This window comes from Seriola aureovittata, chromosome 8, assembly GCF_021018895.1.
Source record: "Seriola aureovittata isolate HTS-2021-v1 ecotype China chromosome 8, ASM2101889v1, whole genome shotgun sequence".
Taxonomy (NCBI): domain Eukaryota; kingdom Metazoa; phylum Chordata; class Actinopteri; order Carangiformes; family Carangidae; genus Seriola; species Seriola aureovittata.
The window spans coordinates 14,097,780-14,115,317 of NC_079371.1; the positions used below are offsets into that span (position 1 = coordinate 14,097,780).

The 17,538-nt window shown below is 40.5% G+C and overlaps 1 protein-coding gene across 1 annotated transcript in view; it reads right to left on the minus strand.

The window, feature by feature from the left end:
* The window catches only part of ahnak (AHNAK nucleoprotein), a 33,625-nt gene extending 20,086 nt beyond the window's left edge, over window positions 1-13,539 (minus strand). Inside the window, exons 1-5 of the mRNA XM_056382204.1 lie at window positions 13,266-13,539; window positions 5,441-5,503; window positions 753-811; window positions 461-617; window positions 107-324 (exon numbers count right to left, since the gene is read on the minus strand). Of these exons, the coding sequence (XP_056238179.1) occupies window positions 107-324; window positions 461-617 (375 nt within the window). The 5' untranslated portion in view covers window positions 753-811; window positions 5,441-5,503; window positions 13,266-13,539. The remainder of the gene's footprint in view (window positions 1-106; window positions 325-460; window positions 618-752; window positions 812-5,440; window positions 5,504-13,265) is intronic.
* Between the last annotated feature and the right edge of the window lie 3,999 nt (window positions 13,540-17,538).

Below are 17,538 nucleotides of genomic sequence, written 5' to 3' on the forward strand. Positions count from 1 at the left end.
TAGAAAAAACAAGAAGGCACACAACATGGAAATATTATTATACCATGTATTTTGTTCTGTTTCCTACGAACAAGTCAAATATCTTACAACTTAATAAAAAACTTACAAGGATGATGTCTGGACTGGAACCTCCAAACCGGGTCTTCCCCTCCCATGTCAATGTGCCCATTGGTGAACGACATGGTGTGCTCACGGGCGAGCAGCAAGGGGATTTGTTTTGTAGTTTCAGTCCAACCTTGTGGCGGTTCAGTGTCTTCAGTAGGTCAGCTGTTTCTTCTGAGCTCATGTTATCAAAGTAGATAGTGGCGCCCACAATCTGGTCACCTGTGAATTAAGTGGAGACAGTAGCAAAAAAAAGTCTGTTAAGAATACTGGATATTAGTCGACACATAGGTGGGACAATTCTTACTTTGACTTGATGAAAGACACTTATTTAGAAGGAAAAAAAGGAATTTACTACCTTCATATACTTTTCCAGACCGTGCAGCAGGTGACTCTCCTTTCACCTCCTTGACGAAGATCTCTCCTCCACTTGTCTGTTCAATGGTTAAGCCAGTTTTGTCTGGCCCCTCCCAGTCTGGAAAGAGCACCTCCCTGGTTTCTTCCTCTTCAGCCATCTGTAAACATAACCAAATACTGGGTTCAAGAAAAAAAAAAAACTACAAAGACTGTATGCATTTGCATCCAACTATACAGGAAGAAATATAGAAAATACAAGGGATTTATTGTGACTTTAAATACTCATAAAATACCTTGTTTTTGCTTTCCTCTTTTTAACCCCTGGTGTGATGGAAACTCTACCTTTGTTTTCCTACATGAAGAAAACACAGTGATGATCACTAAGACAAAATCATGACAAACAACAAAATAACATCACTTTATATTCACCAAGTAAAGACACCCTTAAGACAAATTCTATATTTGACTGAATTAAACATTTACCAAACCAGGTTTAAAAGTAGGTCCATCTTGTAGGACCCAATGGTGGACACTAGATGGTGTTGAAACCTTGTCAGACAACACAGCCTCTACCTCTGCAAAAACCAAATCATTCTCTCTCTCGCTCCTTTTTGCTCTGTTTTGGAAATTTGGTTGGAGTCACACCACACCCTGCCCTGAGGAAAGCAGCCTGATCCTTCGCCTACACCCCAGCTCCAATGTCAGTAGAGAGAACAATGATGGTTAAAGCTGCCTTGCTTTAGGAAAACACACACACGCAGACATACACAGTAACACATACTGTACATCAGCATGTTACCTCATGCCCACTCACATGCACATCCACAAACAGCACTGTAATTCTAAAACAATTACAGGTTTGCATATGTTCATACAAACAAGGCACACCAAACTTATTATTGTGTTCACTAATGACAGATACATATCAGTTTCAGTCCAGGTTGACCATAAATTTGTTCTAATTTTGTTCATTATATATCACTGCACACAGTTTAAACTTTTAAACACTAAGGTGCGCATAGTAATACAAAAACAAATATCATGTTACTTACTGGGTGTGGTCATTAGTCTTTACTACATATTGCTGGCCATGATACAGAATCTCTTTCAATAGGCAAACAATGATGTAACAGTTCACCATATTCCTATTACTTCACATCAAGCCACTTTACAAGCATGCTTGACTTAAACTGTGTATGTGTACTGTCGTAAACACATATGCGACCATTACAATAATAATAATAATAATGTTTATTTACATCATCTGCTCAGCCACCTTCCATGTACATGGCGACACAGGGAAGCAAACCACCAACCTTAATATTAAAAGACTACCCTTTCTACTGACTGAACTACAGCCACTCACCAATTTAATGGTTCAATGCATGAACCGACAAGTCATCGTCCATAGGACCCACTGACTAGATAATAAGTAGTGGAACTGTGTTAGAAAACAAAAAAGATTGTTGTTTTTTTTTTTTTTTAAAAAAGCAAGGTTATTCAATGGGCTGTTTTCATTGCTTGAGCATCTGACTTGATCATTCCAACAGCAACCAGTCAATGTTTCACAATACTGAAACTTTTTTGCTAAATGGTATCGCACTGTGAGACACAAATAAAAGCTGTATCGCAAAAGTAATTTCAGAGAATCATTCATCATCACTACCCCATCAAACTCTGCAGCAGTTGAATTGCATTTCAGCAAATTTTCTGTTTGCCTGTAACCAGCCAATGCAAATATTAAAAGCCTATCCATGGGATGACACAAAAGAAACAGGATGTGAGTCATGGTGGTGAATGGTTGCTTGTGTTTTTCATGGGATGTACTTGACAACCAGAGGCTAACTAGGAAAGGGAAAGCCTGTAACTTTAAATAACATAATTGGACCAATAAGCCACAACCCCCCACCCACCCCCATTCATTGAAGCTGCCACACTGCTCTGCAAGATAACAAGCTGCTGGGAACAAGAGGAACCTGAGGCAAAGATAACAAAACAGCTGTTTCCAAAGGGTCGGTATTATGCATCACTCACTTAACTGCCATCTGCCACTCTCTCCACACTTCCAGCGTACAGTATTTTAAACAAAATGAGAAGTTTGGAAAAAGACAACACCAATGGTTTGGATTGTTTGCTGGGATTTCAAAAAATACTAGTGGGACCTGTTTCTCTCCTAATGTAATTAAGGTAGTGTGTTAAAATATTACCATGCATACAGCAACTATGTCTGGATTTGCTCCAGTGCCTTTACATGGAGATAAATAATAATTTTGGCAGATATGTAGGCTATACATTAAAATGTTTTAACAAAATTTTTCTGTTCTCTGCTTGAACATTTATGTATCAACTGTCAAACTCTAAATTGTAAAAACAAAACAAAAAAAAAATACATGGAAAACAGGACTGTCTAGACTTGTGTGTCAATAAAGATTATGAAACTAAAATTAACAGAGCAGATTTCTGAAAAAACATAGGGTGTGTGAGAAAGCAACACAGACACTTGGAATGCCAAGTGATTTGCAAACTGTCTCCCTAGTTTGCTGGACCCTATCCAAGAACACATAACATGCAATACACCAATTAACACACGTCAATAAATAGACTGGCCCTGCATGACTGGGAACACTGGAAAATGCAAGCAATGCTTTGAGGTAATATTAAGGCCTCTCTCTAAAATAGCCTTTCGCAAACTCTCGGGACTGAATAACAAGGGCCAGGGCCACCAACATCGATAGGGATGGTGTTTATGCCAAAGATGATACCAGCCACTTGTAGGCATCCACAACCTGATCTTTTTCCCCCTCTCTCTCTTTCTCCTCTCCCTTTCAATCTCATTGTGTCTGTCAGTGAGACTTGAACATAAATCATGAAACCTCAAGCCTTAAATCTGCTCCATTATGTCGATCAAATACAGTGCAGAAGGGACAAATAAGGCAGTTTGCAGTGCCAAATATCCAGCTTTATCCAATTAATTTCATATATAACAAATTCCATTCATGTCAGCTGACACTGCCAGTTATAGTATCTTAACAAGGCCCCTCTGATCCCACCCTGAGAGTATCTGGACTGAACCAAAAGAATTTGTGTTTTCCCCATGGGTCACAATGTGGCTCAGTTTACACATCCACCTCCTCTCTTCACTCAGTCAATGAAAACAGACAAAAATAGCTGAAAATCTTTTCACATGATCTTGGTTTCCTCACTTTTTTCGTTCTTCCACATGCCTCTCAGGGCTTATTGATATTGCAAAGAACTGTTTAGCGTTTGAGATGGGGCCAGTGAAGATGAAACACTTAAACTCTCACACAAGGCACATATTATTATTGGCTGGATTACATTTTTGAAATAAACAATTCGCAGAGACAAAGGGAAGGCAACATCTATGTGTTCACAAAAATTCCCCAAGAGCAAGGGAGAGAAAACAGTTTTCTTATTCATTTTTCAATCTCTCACTCAAAGGCACAACTTCAGTTTTCCCTCCTTATCCATCTGTCTATTTTTATCCATAATCACCCTTTCATTTTTAAACCTCTTTTCCTCCTCCCGCATTTTACCCAGGCTCCGAGGTTCTCCATGAGAGAGAGTGCACTATTTTGGCCGTCCTTGCTCTCCCAGCTTTGACATATTTCTGGCAGAAAGCTGCGGGGAGGAGCTGAGCCTCACAGCAATATAGGAGGGAAGGAAGGAACTCAGTGAGAAGGAGGGAGATGGAAAGAAGAAGAAATGGTTAAAAAAAATGAAAGCGAATGGTTGTGAGACTGCTCTGTGGAATGCTAGCAGTGACGACGGGGTAAGACAGCCGAGTAGAAATGAAAATTTGGGGCTATTTCTGACGTGTCTTCTCAGAGACGTACAATGCCATACAGTGCATAGGGCATCGAGAATATTTGCAGGAAAATCTCTTTGCATTTTCATTCTTTACTAAACTCAGTCTCAGAATCCCCCTCTGTACACAAGCTTAGAATATGCCTTAACAATTATAAACTATGATGGAAATAGGGGCAAACATGGATACAAGTAATGATCCAAAAAGATCATATGATTAGATATGGATTGTGTTGTAAACAGATGCTAAATAAGTAAGCCCCTGTTCTTGGGATCATAAGACAGGCAGACAGTCTGTGACTCAAAGCGATCAGGCAATATGACAATCAACCAGTCCTCTATCCTTCCCTTTTATTTCTCTTGTTTTCATGTCTGAGGGTGACATTCCTGGTGTCACATGTCCTTAAATTTCATTAGTGATGTCATCTAAAGCGTATTTGAAGGACACACAAAATGAGATCTTAGCAAAAAGCATTGAAGAAACCGTGAAAGCGGGAGGAAAATTAGGGGAAAGGGAGATAGATGAGCTTGTCTATATATCATATTTTATTATGGCCTAGCATGTGTGTTGAGCAAGGGGTGTCATGGGCACAGCCAGCCAGACAAAAGCTTGTTTACTAGAATGCAACCACATCATTTCTGGATACACCTCTCTTCTGGCTTGTCATTGGCCTTCAGAGGCTGTGTGTGGTTTTGGATTAGTATGCCTTATCATCTAGCTTTTCCCTCCACTCAAAAGGAATAAACCTCCCAAAGATGCAGACTACAAACAGTTAAAACAGTGTGAGCTTGGCGGGCTTTTGGCAAGGTTATTTCATAAGAAGGGGAAAGGGGTTCGAGCGGAACAGGTGGTCGCTGGGGGAGGAAGGAGGGGTGCAAGAGGAGGCTCGGGAAGCAGAAGCAGCCAAGTGTCAGGTTTCCACAAGGCAGGCTTTTCACAGCTGAATGACGGTGGTATGACCTTCCAGGTTCAAAGGAAGCTTTACAACAAACATTCCAACAGTGGTTTGGTGTCTGGCCGCATAAGAGAGCGCTGTTCTAAGGTGACACTGACTAGATGGCCTTGGAGCGGAGTGATGGGTACAGAGAAATTAAGTTTTCTCTGCACCACAGATGTGATGTGTGGATCTTTTGCATCATGTCGAGGGACACTTACCTTAGATTGCTCAAGCAATGCCAAGGGCTTCAGTCTTATGCTGTGATGCTTCTTTCTTGACTTCTGTTGACAAAAACAATGAGAAGATTGGAGTTTACTTAATATGAATTTTAAAATATATATACAGTTAATTACACTATCATGGGCAATACAAAAGAACCATATCACAAATTCATCATGCTCCTCTCCTATACAATAACACAACATGTTTCAACTGCATGTTTGACAGATAAGTAAACATATTCCTCACATGAAAAGTCACATTGTTGCATTATTACTTGTGCCCTCACATGACAGCCACGTATAGCGGTGTTACAGACAAGATTTACCCATGGTATTTTACTGCACATGCTCAATGGACCCTCCATCACCAATCATAGCCTTCAGAGTTTTCAATAATTAACCAAGCAATGGTAGCAGTATTGACCCTGACAAGTAATTATGCAAAACACTCCCTTTAAGTTAATCAGTCCACCTGCTTCTTCAGTGTGGCTCTGACTTCTGCAGAAGAGGACACGGATGGACACACTAACACACTGTCTATCCAGGATCCTGCTCAGTTTGATGGAATTTGAAACTGAGAGTTAAAAAGAAACAAATCAAGTTTTAGAGGAAATCTAAAAGGAAATGTTCTCTGAAATGTGTTTGTAAATTCCTCTACTCTCACTGACTGTGAAACAAGACTTCCCTGCCAAGGTGTGACATACAAACTCACTGCAGTATAACGGCAGAAATAGGTAGCCATATACGCCAATATAGCAGGAAAATGTTGTTGCTGTAACTGTATTAATCATTTGGATTCCGAGTTTCATACTGCATGCCAAGTCAATCTTACTTTTACCCGCTGTAACTAGCCCAAAATCTTACAAGATTTATGAGAATTATTGTTTCAACCCACCGGCATATTGTGAAACAAAGCCTTCTCTTTGTCAGTCTCAGTACAAACAGAACCAGACTTGATGTGTGTACAGACAGGCATCTACCGGTGGGAACATGTCCCTCAGAAAAATTCTTCCGACACAGGCTCTCCAACCCCATCATTAACCTCCCCCTCCCCAGTCCCCCGTGTTCAATAAACTAAAGTGCTCATTACCGTGGTGAAAATTACACCAAATAACTGTGTTTGTGAGACTCTGAAACCATTTCTAAACAGTCGGGGTTTAAATACTTTTGCTAAACACTAAATGCAATAGAGAGAAAGTGAGCAAACGTGTCCTTTTAAAAGCAGCAATAGCGGTGAAAAGCTTGTAAAAAGTTTTTGCCCAAGAATGCATTGTTGTTGACTGCTTTGAACCGGTCCTATGCTGAAATAGATGGGACATAGCTGAGATAAATGGCAGCCAGTACGTGGTTGTCATTGTGTTTGTGTAGGAAGCCTTGTGCCACAGCAGCTGTGTACACTATCTGGCCGATACTCTAGTTACAGAGACGCATTCATCAGACTGCCATGTTGGGGAGTCATTCAGGTACAGGGATGACTGAATGACACTTTTCAAAGGTACAAATTGAATGGTTAAACTTGAAGCCCAAAAAAAAATCAGATAATGGGTATGGGAGATCTCTGTGAAAGAGACTTATTTCTTATTTTTATAAGATTTTCTGATGAACATCCAGATACATGAAGCAAAAAAAATACATAGTCTCATGCAAGTAGATTTTTTTTTACAATGGCCATATCTGAATAAATACAGTCAACTGATAAGAAAACAGGTTGTCACACCTTCAGCACTCAGTTCCTTGGTGAGACCAAACACACTCACACACACACACACACACACACACACACACACACACACAACACAGTAAGGTGAAACGTGGTCACCAACAGTGGCGAAAGCAAATAAAAACACATGCTGTGCTCAAGAGTAGAAATACCACGCCACAGTCCACGAGGTGGATCACGTCGCTTTGCCTCTGCTCTGCTTACAGAGGGAGCAGCTCAGAGTACAGCCCCACCCAGGCCTCCAGTCACACACATTCCTTGATAGAGCCGTCAGGCCAGCTGGAAGTGAGCCCAGCCTCTCCCCACAATGACTAACTATAAAGAAATGTCCTCTCTCTCTCTCTCTCTCTGACTCTGACTCCAGCTTCATTCTATGCCGCCCACCCTGGACCCTGCCTGAGTGGCCACCCTCCTGCAGTCAGTCCACCACACCCCCCACCTCCAGGTTCTGCTCAAATAAACAAGAACACCACATCCAGTCACATAGTCACATTTAACGGCACCGTGAAACACACTCTCTCAAATGAACGCTGAAAAGTAACACAGGATTGGCTGAATGGATCCCATTTCAATCATCCATACACACAGCTCCTATAATTATCATAGCTGGCTCCACCTGTGCAATCAGTTACAACAAACAGTACTCTACATGTCACTACTGTCCATTTCCACCCCAGGCTTTAGCTCTTATTCTACGCCTTCAGAACACATACTGTACCTGGTCATAGTTTGTACTTAGATCACAGCACACTGGTAACTGATCAAAGTGGCTTTAGTCAGTTTATCTGGTTGATTGCCAAATCCAATCAGTTTGGTGAACAGAAAACAGGAGCAGTGTGACAATGATTAAAGCTCAGTCATAAGTGAATCAGGCACAGCGGTGCTGTTGAGTGATAAGATTTGATTATGAGCAAATAAAAAGGCCTCAGTGCAGGGAGGGAAAGAGGGAGAGAGGAGCAGTGACCAAATCAGTCTTGTTGTCAAAACAGACTCTGTGTTACCCTCTCTGTACTGCAGTTTGACACAGCAAGTACAACAAACACAAAAGGAGACACAGCAGGCCCCAGCGTAGGTTCACTCTTCCCCCAAAAACACAGATAGGACATGCATGTGTGACGCATATAAAAGGAATGCACGTCAAAATAAATGGTTCTTCTCTGCACTCCATAGTCCACATAGCCCTAAACCAAACCACAAGTCCTGCAGAAGACCAAAGCCTGCCCACTGACGCCAAGTTGGCCTGCTGCTGATTAAACCATTGTGACTTTGGCAGGAGTCGTGCACTAAATGGAAAAACTGATGAAGACTCTTAAAACCCTCTTCTCTTGCTTTTTACGAGATCACAAACAAGACCAGGGGTTGCGCGTTGAGAGTACATTTCAACTTTGCCTTGATTTTCATGTAAATTATATTTTAAGCCTCGTGTTCACAAAAGGAAAGTGGCTTAAGGGTTCTATACTGTATGAGGCAGTACGTGCCAGATAACTCAGGGTTCCTATCATTACTCATTGTTCTCTGTTACACCCCTAGATGTTCCTAGGAGGGAGGATCTCAATTTGAATTTCGTCTCCCAGGGTTTCTTCAATTTTTTCCTAATGCGCTAAGGTTTAAAGGGGAGTAGTTCCTTGCTTTCTTAGGAACTTAGGCAGCATCATAAACTGTACTGTTGTTTTGCTTCGAAAATCCCTCCGAGACATTATTGTTGGGCCATACAAAAAAGGTTGACATAAAAGTCGAAAGAACACAACCGTAACATTTTAGCAAAAATGAAAGAGGTCATTTGACTATAGCTGAAATTCTGAAATGAGAAGTGACCCAGGGCTGGTTCCTACAGGCAGTTTCAGAGCCAAGAACATTGAGCAACTAACAAAGTAAAACAATATGATGAATAAAAGCACAGCCATGTTTCTGAGATGAGGATGGCACAACTGGCATAACTAGTTACACCAGAGAGAGTAAGATAAAGAGAAAGGGGAGAGTGAAGTTAACACAGTTCTGACACATAATTAAGATATCATTTCAGGTTTGCAGACATCCACACCAGCCCTTCCGGAGGCTATGTCATGTAACTGTCCTACTTCAACTCAATTTATTTTCGCAACTTAGTCAGGATTTGTTTCAGTCTTCCACAGCTGCTGTTTGAACAAGAACAAATGCAAGTCCATTCATGGAGCAGGAGGTGAGAAGGTTAAGAGCAGGGCTAGATGAAACCATAGCAGCAGAATGTATATATAGACATAAGACTTCCTTGGCTGTAGAACCTGAAGCATTAGCACTGCATTAGGATATGTATTCGTACTTAATATTTAGACCACATAGCTCAGAGTTGTTTAGAACAAGAGATGTTGGATTGTGAGGAGTGCCATCCTTGAGTATCTTGTGCCAGATAAAGAAAGCCTAAACAAAGCTGAATGTATTTCTAAATTTACATTCCAAGCCCTGCCGCCCTGACATTTTGGGCGCCTCATTCCAAATAGAGTTTTTGTAACAGATGCCGCATGTCACTCCTTGTGCAGGGCAACATAACAGCTAGTGGGGGTTGGGGTGCAAGACAAGACAGTTAGTGTGTGTGTGTGTGTGTGTGTGGGGGGGGGGGGGGGGGGGGGCAGGTGCAGTGAGGCAACTGTTACGTAAGATTTATTGTTTTTGGATGGTGTCGTACCACAGATGTTTAGCTGAGCAATGTTGAACGTTGCAGGCTTATCAAACAAAATGCGATGCTTGCAAAAGTCCTTCCAAGCTTGTGTGCACGTGCATGGGTGTGACTTACAGGGGTATTATGCGTAACTTGTGATGACTGTCTCATCATACCTCTCAAAACACTATTTCTCAACCAGAAGGCAGCCAATGATAATGATAGCCACTCCGTAGAGCATACTGAGGGCATGCTGAAACATTCCAGCCCAGCATGGATGGATGAAAAGGGAGTGGCTGCTGAGTGGACTGCCTAGAAAGACTCTCTAAAATCACACACCACAGTTAGATGTTTATTTGCAGCAGGAGGAAAACTAAACATCCCTCACTGGAGCAGTTGTGTATCTACAAATTCGCTATTGTGTTATTTACCCAAGCTCTAGGGTGGGACTTCAGCGAGTTTGCTGGAACTTCAGGATGTCCGAGAGCCCAGTTTTGCTTCTAAATGAATGCCAAGTGTGAAAAAAAAAAAGCTATAGTTTGATTGCAATCAGCCCTCCCTTCTTTCAGCTTATTCACTAAATCCACCTCCTTCTTTTTGCCTCTCCACGCTGTCCCTCCTTTTAACCACCCACTCAACAAACCCATGAGGAAATGACAGAGGAAGTGTGCTAGAGACCAGCTTCTTTCCGTTTCACACTGGCACGGCTGAGTAACACAGCTCCTCCCGTCTGCCAGTCAACAGGACAAGAATATATAGTGGCTCTGGTGGACTGCTGTGATAAATATTTTGACATGGTCAAGCTAAGACTCCAAACAGTTCTTCAGGCTAGTAAAGATGCTGTTTGCCACATGGGTGGCAAGTGCAACAAAATCACCATGAGTGGCACTCACAGAGGGATATCGGCTATGATGACCGAGCAAGATTCTATCAGTTAAGCTTCTTCAAAATTTCACAGTGTGGTTTTTGGCATTCCAGATGTCTTACATTAATCTAGGTGACAACATAATGTAGCCTCTGTACTGCTGCAGTGATAGACGTTGCAAGTATTTAAATAAACAGTATCCGCCCCAGGTCACAACTGACTGGCTATAGCTGCAGGAAGAGAGGAACCAGTTCGGAAACTTTCCACGCCTGAAACATAAGTTTATAATGTAAGCTATTTACTTTTTTTTTATGTTCCTATTTTATATACCCATACCATTGCAGCAAAACTCTCCACATGAAGTAACATGTCATACAATGCGTCTCGCCATATTATCACCGAGTAAAAGTGGAATTTTTGAAATACAAAGAACACTAAACACTTATAACTTTAACACACACCTAATGCCCAAAGATCTTTTAGCCCTGTGTGACCATTTGGCTCTTCAGGCAGTCTGAGTAACAATCAATCACCTTGACAAGAGTGACTTGAGAAATGCCAGACATTTACAGCTGTGGAGCCCTAAACATGAGTTAAGTGCGCATTGTAGAAAAAACTGTGCAGAGCGGAGCACTCCACTGAAATGACTCTTGGGTGTGGCAGCAGGGAGCCGTGGAGGACAGGCAACTGCACACACAGAAATTTGACTTTCAAGTGAGATACGACGAAGGATTATGTATGGGGTTGTTTTTTTTTTTTTATCTGCTTTTGCCACTATTTGAACAAAGACATCACATCAAAACGCAGAGCAGACGATATGTGGTGATTCAAGTTTGAACCACACCTGGAAAGATGCCACTTCTGCTTTACATGTACATTTGGAGGAAAAATAAACATCTCACAACTTTTGGGTTTATAAAATGCGTTCCTGTCTTTCTACAAATGTGCGAAGTCTTCGCTCCCCCTCTATGCCTCAAACCTGGTTTCAATTAGCTTGTCTTTCCAAACCACTACATTCCATTACTCCCCTCCTCGCCCCCGCCCCACCCATCCCCCCTCACTAACTCACTCCCTGGCTCTCTTTCCCCGTCTTCCTCCCTCCTTCTCCTCTTCTCCCCTCACTCCTCCCCTGCACACCCTGGCTGGGAGCCCAGGTTAAAAGACCCAAGGTAACAGAAAGAAAGACAAATCTCTCTCTGCCAAAGAAAAATTAAGCTATATATATAAAACAAAAAAAAACAAAACATACATGCCTCAGCACAAAGCAGCAGTGATAGTTTTGAACTTTCTCTTACGTAACACTAGCTGGAAAGGAGGAACGCTTTGTTCAAAAACTTATCACATCTAGAAGCTTGAGACAAGATCGCTACATTCCACGAAAGCATACTGCATTAAAATATGCCCATATATGACATTACATGAGATTAGGCAAAGAAAAGGTTGTGATTGATACGTTTAATTTTGCTGAAACCCCCTGGATACCCCATAAAGGACCTTTGGATGTGCTTGGAGGGACCCACTGCAACAGCATGTATGGGTTTTTTTTCTCTTTTTTTTTTTTTGGCTGTAAAGGGTGTGCCTCTGTGAGGAGACAGCGAAGCAAGAAGGGAGGGAGAAAAAAAGGAGGGGGGCGGAGGGAGGTGAAGGAGAGGAATCCACACCCAAGCTTGTTGCTGCAGGCTTCCATAGGGAAGTACCTTCACATTATAAACTTCCAAATCTCAGCGAAGGGCGTTGGACAGATAAGAGAAACACCTCGTCTATAATATCAACTCACACAGCCTAACTCTTTTATCTTTCCAGCGCTTATTCCTTTCCACCTTCAGTGTGTGGGATATTCCAGTGCCATAAAAAAAGTTTGTTATCTCACAGACTAGGGATTACGAATATGGAGAGAGAAATCCACATTGCATAATAGTCAAATTACTACACAAATACAAAGTGAGGAGGTGTTACCTCTCATATCCAAAGGGGCAAAAATCATATGAAGCTCCTCTTTATTCTCTCGACAACAGTGGGTTCAGCACTTATATGCAACTTAGATAACAACCTTTGTGTGTAGTCAAAGGAAAAGTGAAGTGCGCAACTCCAGTCCTCTGCATTCATATGGCGGCTGTGGATACACACCCACTTCTCATGTGCTGCACCATTTTAAATCAGCATTTAAAACTTATGATAATATTCCCAAACATTACCACCACATTAACAGGAAAATTCACATGTGTTTTCTATTCATACAACTGAACAAAACAGCAAAACTTCCCTAAAAGAAAAACCATAAAATACCACAGGAGATAAACACATAGGACAAATAGGAAAAAAGTCACTGTCATCTTACTTATGATACACAGTCTCACTACAAGTGCCCATTGGAATATTACAGGAACGTTTGACTTCACTTTGACACTTTTGCAACTTAGTTGATAAAACTTTGGTCAAGTTATTGTAAGTGAATATTATAGTATATTATATATATAGTATTTTGTAGCACTGTTAAGTTTTAAGCAAAGTACAACTCGCAACAAAGTACAGAAACACAGTTTTTAAAACAAAGCAAAAAACTTTCATTTCAATCTGAGGAAAGAAAAAAGTGCATCTTTACCTGTGCGCAGTCTTTGCGCCCAAGAAGCCTCACACCAGCTTGAGCATCCTTGAAAACGTGTCCTCTCCCCTTCTCCCCAGCCCAAGAAAAGCACCTCTTCCAGTCACAACTTTGCAGTCTGTTAGGATTCTGTCACTCCTTTCCTATGTCTCGATCAACCAAGTTTCCAGGGCGTTTTCTCCCCCCTTCTCTCCCTCCCTCTTCTGCTGTGAGTTGATTTTAACTTCTTTCTTTTTTTCTATGTGGCTGCTCCTCTGGGCTGAGCAGAGTGGTTGGACAGGGAGTTGGGTAGGGCTCCTGGTTTGCAGAAGGAGGGGAATGCAGGGGAGGGGACCGGTGCGAGGGAGTGGTCCATAGCAGCCATGGGACCACCCACTGCTTCACATTGAGGGCTCCGATGACATGCAACAGTAAAAGTAACTTCTGCTTTAAAAAATGAACAGAAATTAATTGCAAAACACCTATATCAAATTTCAATAAGTACATTTGACAGAAATATTTTAACAGCAGCCGGTCAGCTTTTGAAAGTGCGTATCAGTCAAAATGAGCATTGTCTGAGAAAATATTTTCTTGAGTCACATGTTATTGAAGCAAGATATTTTTGGCATGGCTTTGGACATTTTTTCTTCATCTTTGCTGCCAGTACTAATACCAAAACTGGATAACATTTTGACTGTTTGAGCTAATTTAAGGCACATGACACACCTCACTATATCCATCTACCCATACGCAAGCTTTGCATAAGTACTTTCACATTATACATGTATCCTTGAGTCGGTGACGGTGGAAACTCGGTTGTGATTGGCCAGTGAGCTCAGTCCCGGAACACTCATGCAGAATGCTCTCAAACACATGGATTTGCAGCAGCCCACCTGGATTTGAGGATAAGAATGAAATACACAGACATAACGCACCACAAAATGGGTCATATCATATCATCATATGATAGACAATGACATAAACATGTTATTATGGCGCTTAAATTACTGCACACAAACTGATCCAAAGTTGTCATTAAGAAAATGACTCAAGAATGAGTCCTTTGCTTACATAGGCCAAAGCGTCTATTTACAAGACAAGATTTTCTGTCTTTGTCTCCAAGGTCACTTGTTTTAACAATGCCCACCCTGAACAGGATCTTATTGAATTGCAATAGCTGCATGTTTAATATTGAATAACTTTATTTCTGTTTTGGATTTATTTATTTTGATGGAAGATATCAAAAGCATGCTTTACATTGTTATTTTCCATCACAGCTTCAGCTGAAAACAGCAATTGTAAAGTCTCAGTAATTGCTGGAAGGAATACCAAACTGTCTTCTCTGCATAATTTCGTAAGAGCTCTGTGTCACATGAAAGATTTTTTTTTGGAATGAAACTCTTCTCATTTTCATAGGTATTGTTCCTCTTACAGCACACTGTTATTTCAAGTATTTTAAGTATAGTACTTTACAGCCATGATGCACTAAATGATGTTTCATTTTTCCACTGACACAATATTGTTGTGGAGCACATTTTAATCTCCACACAGAGATACATGTTCCTACAAGCTCTAAGGACCAGCAAAAGCAAACAGTTCACATCCGAACTCACTCTGAATTTTTTTTTTTTCCCTCACTTAGTAACTTTTGTTTTATAAAACTCAAAAACACTGCAAATGATCACTAAGAGTTAAGGCAAATTTGAATTTGTGCATCTGTTTCACTGTGCTGGAGAAATAAAGGATATATGTGAGTCATATTGGGTGGTGCCTCGGGCTAATTCAGCCTGGGATAACGGGTAATATTGGCTCAGCAAATGAGTCCTTACAGGCTTATAGATGAGAATGTCTGATAAAACATGAGTTCAGTAACAAAAACAATATTTTAGGTGCAATCCCACAGAGCCCTGTCACATATACTCTGCATCAACACCATCCATCATGTTCCAAATTAGTTCATTTGAACTGATTTTAAACCATGTGTTATTTAACAGTTACTATATACTATTTTACAGTTATTAACACTTTACATTTCAACCATCTATCCATTATTTTTATCTTTTCAAACATTTATCTATATATCTTTTATTCAGCTTTGTATTTCAACTATCTATCATGTTCAGTTAATTAGCTTTTAACTATTGTTCCCTTTTTTTATATACAGTCTATTATTGTTCCATTACGTTTAGCCTTTAAAACCATTTTCTCTATTATTTTTTTTTATCTTCTATCCATTAGCTACTACTTCATTTATTCCAATTTCAACTATTCCTCCATAATTTTAAGCTAACCATTTCAACTATTTAACTATTTCAATGATTTATCCATTTTAGCAAGCTATTTCAACAATTTTCCTTTTAACCTTCTTCAAGATAGCTATTTCAACTGTTTATCCATTACTTTTAGCCACCTATTTCAACCATTTTCGTCTAACTTTTAAGTTTAATTTCATTGAATTAATTGCTTTTAGCTTGCTATTTCAACTGTTTATCCATTACTTTTACCTAACTAGTTGAATTCTTTATGTATTGATTTAATAATATTTAATACATTAATATTACTACAGCTGTTCTATTACTTAGAGATCATGTGTTACAGCTGACCCAATATGGGGATATATTTTTATACCAAACCATAATTTCTATTTTTATTTTACTTTATTTTTTTGGCAAGCTACTCTAAAATATTAACATGTATCCCCTTGCAACTGCAGGATATGTGTCTGCATACAGTTTTGCAAATGGCATGTCATGTGGGATGTTGAAGTATGTACATGTATGTGTTAATGTATGTGTATGCTTGTTCACCTCTTACTTCAATGTGCAGCGTCCTTGAAACACCCCTCACCAACCTGTCGCACCCATGCTCCACAGGGTGACAAAGCAAACACCATGCAAGGAGTAGAGCAAACACAGAGGAAGTTACTGCGTGGCTTTGTCGGGAAAGAACAGGGAGTGGCGCACACACGCACACACACACACACACACACACACACACACTCTTGTACATGTGTGCACACATGTATTTTAATGTAACCGCCCCACCATCCAAGAGAGCTCTGATTTTGTTTTCTCTGAAAAAAAGAGTGCAGTTCTCCCACAAAAAGAAGAAGACCCACTGTTTGTGTGTGTGCACGTGTGCATGCATTTGTTTGTAAGTGTGCACGCTGAGATAAAAGCGATGGAGTAATCCCAACCATGTGTAAGATAAGTAGGAATCATAAAGAACTATGTGTAATATTGCTTTACTCTTTGGACTGTAACTGTGTTTTAAACAAACTGTTTTAAAGGACAGTTATAAGGTGCTAACAAAAAATAAATTATCCACTGTATGGATGCAAATTTTCTGAAAACATATTATGTGAATGAGTAAGTTTACAACATGTATTACATCATTTTATTGACTACAGAGATCATTCATACTGTCAACGTGCTTGTTTCAAAGTAACCCTCTGGTGCTTTTCTACATGATTGAAAGTATTAGCTGCAGAACTGCGTTGCTGCATTGGCAAAAAGGATCATCCTCCTCGTACAGTGTCGTGCTACTGCACCTGTTTGCACAGCTCCGTGTGTAAGGTGTGGCCGTTGTTGCCTTTGAAGAACAGTTTCAGCTTAGAGCAACTGCTGCTTCCAGACAGACAACTCCTATGAAGTGTTCTCATGTAAACAGCAGGGCTCCTGTCTGAAGTGTGTGCTACCCAACAACTTTTCTGCTGGTTTGGAATGTTTATGGTCAGATAACAACCCCACAGTAAACACGTGCCTTGCTTTGTTTTTTTTACTGCTCACTATTTGTTTCTGCACTTTCACTCTTACTCATTCTTAAATGATGAGGTAAATAGTGTTTTAAAAACCTTTATCACCTGTTGATTACGCCTTATTAACTCTAAATCAATCAACAGCAGGTGTTGGAGATCAAGATAAAGATAAGTAGAGGAGAATGAGCTTTGAGACAACTAAAATGTGGATTGTACCATAGGGATAAAACTAAACATTTAGGAGATCTCCTGATTATTTTTCTCATCCAGTGCATGTTTTTACAAACTCAATCCCCTCTGCCTGTCACAGCTTTACTGTAGGTCACTCTAGTTGAATACAAGGATATGTGGGAATGGGTGTGTTTCCTGGTCCTAGGTGTGTCAGCCAGTGTGAACCAACGCAAATAGTTTGGCTCAGATGAGCACGATGAGTCACAGCCCATGACTACAATGAAAACAGGGCAGCTCAGACTGTAGAGAGGAGGTAAATCAGAGGATTAGATAGGGATGGACGGTTGAATGTGTGTGTGTGTGTGT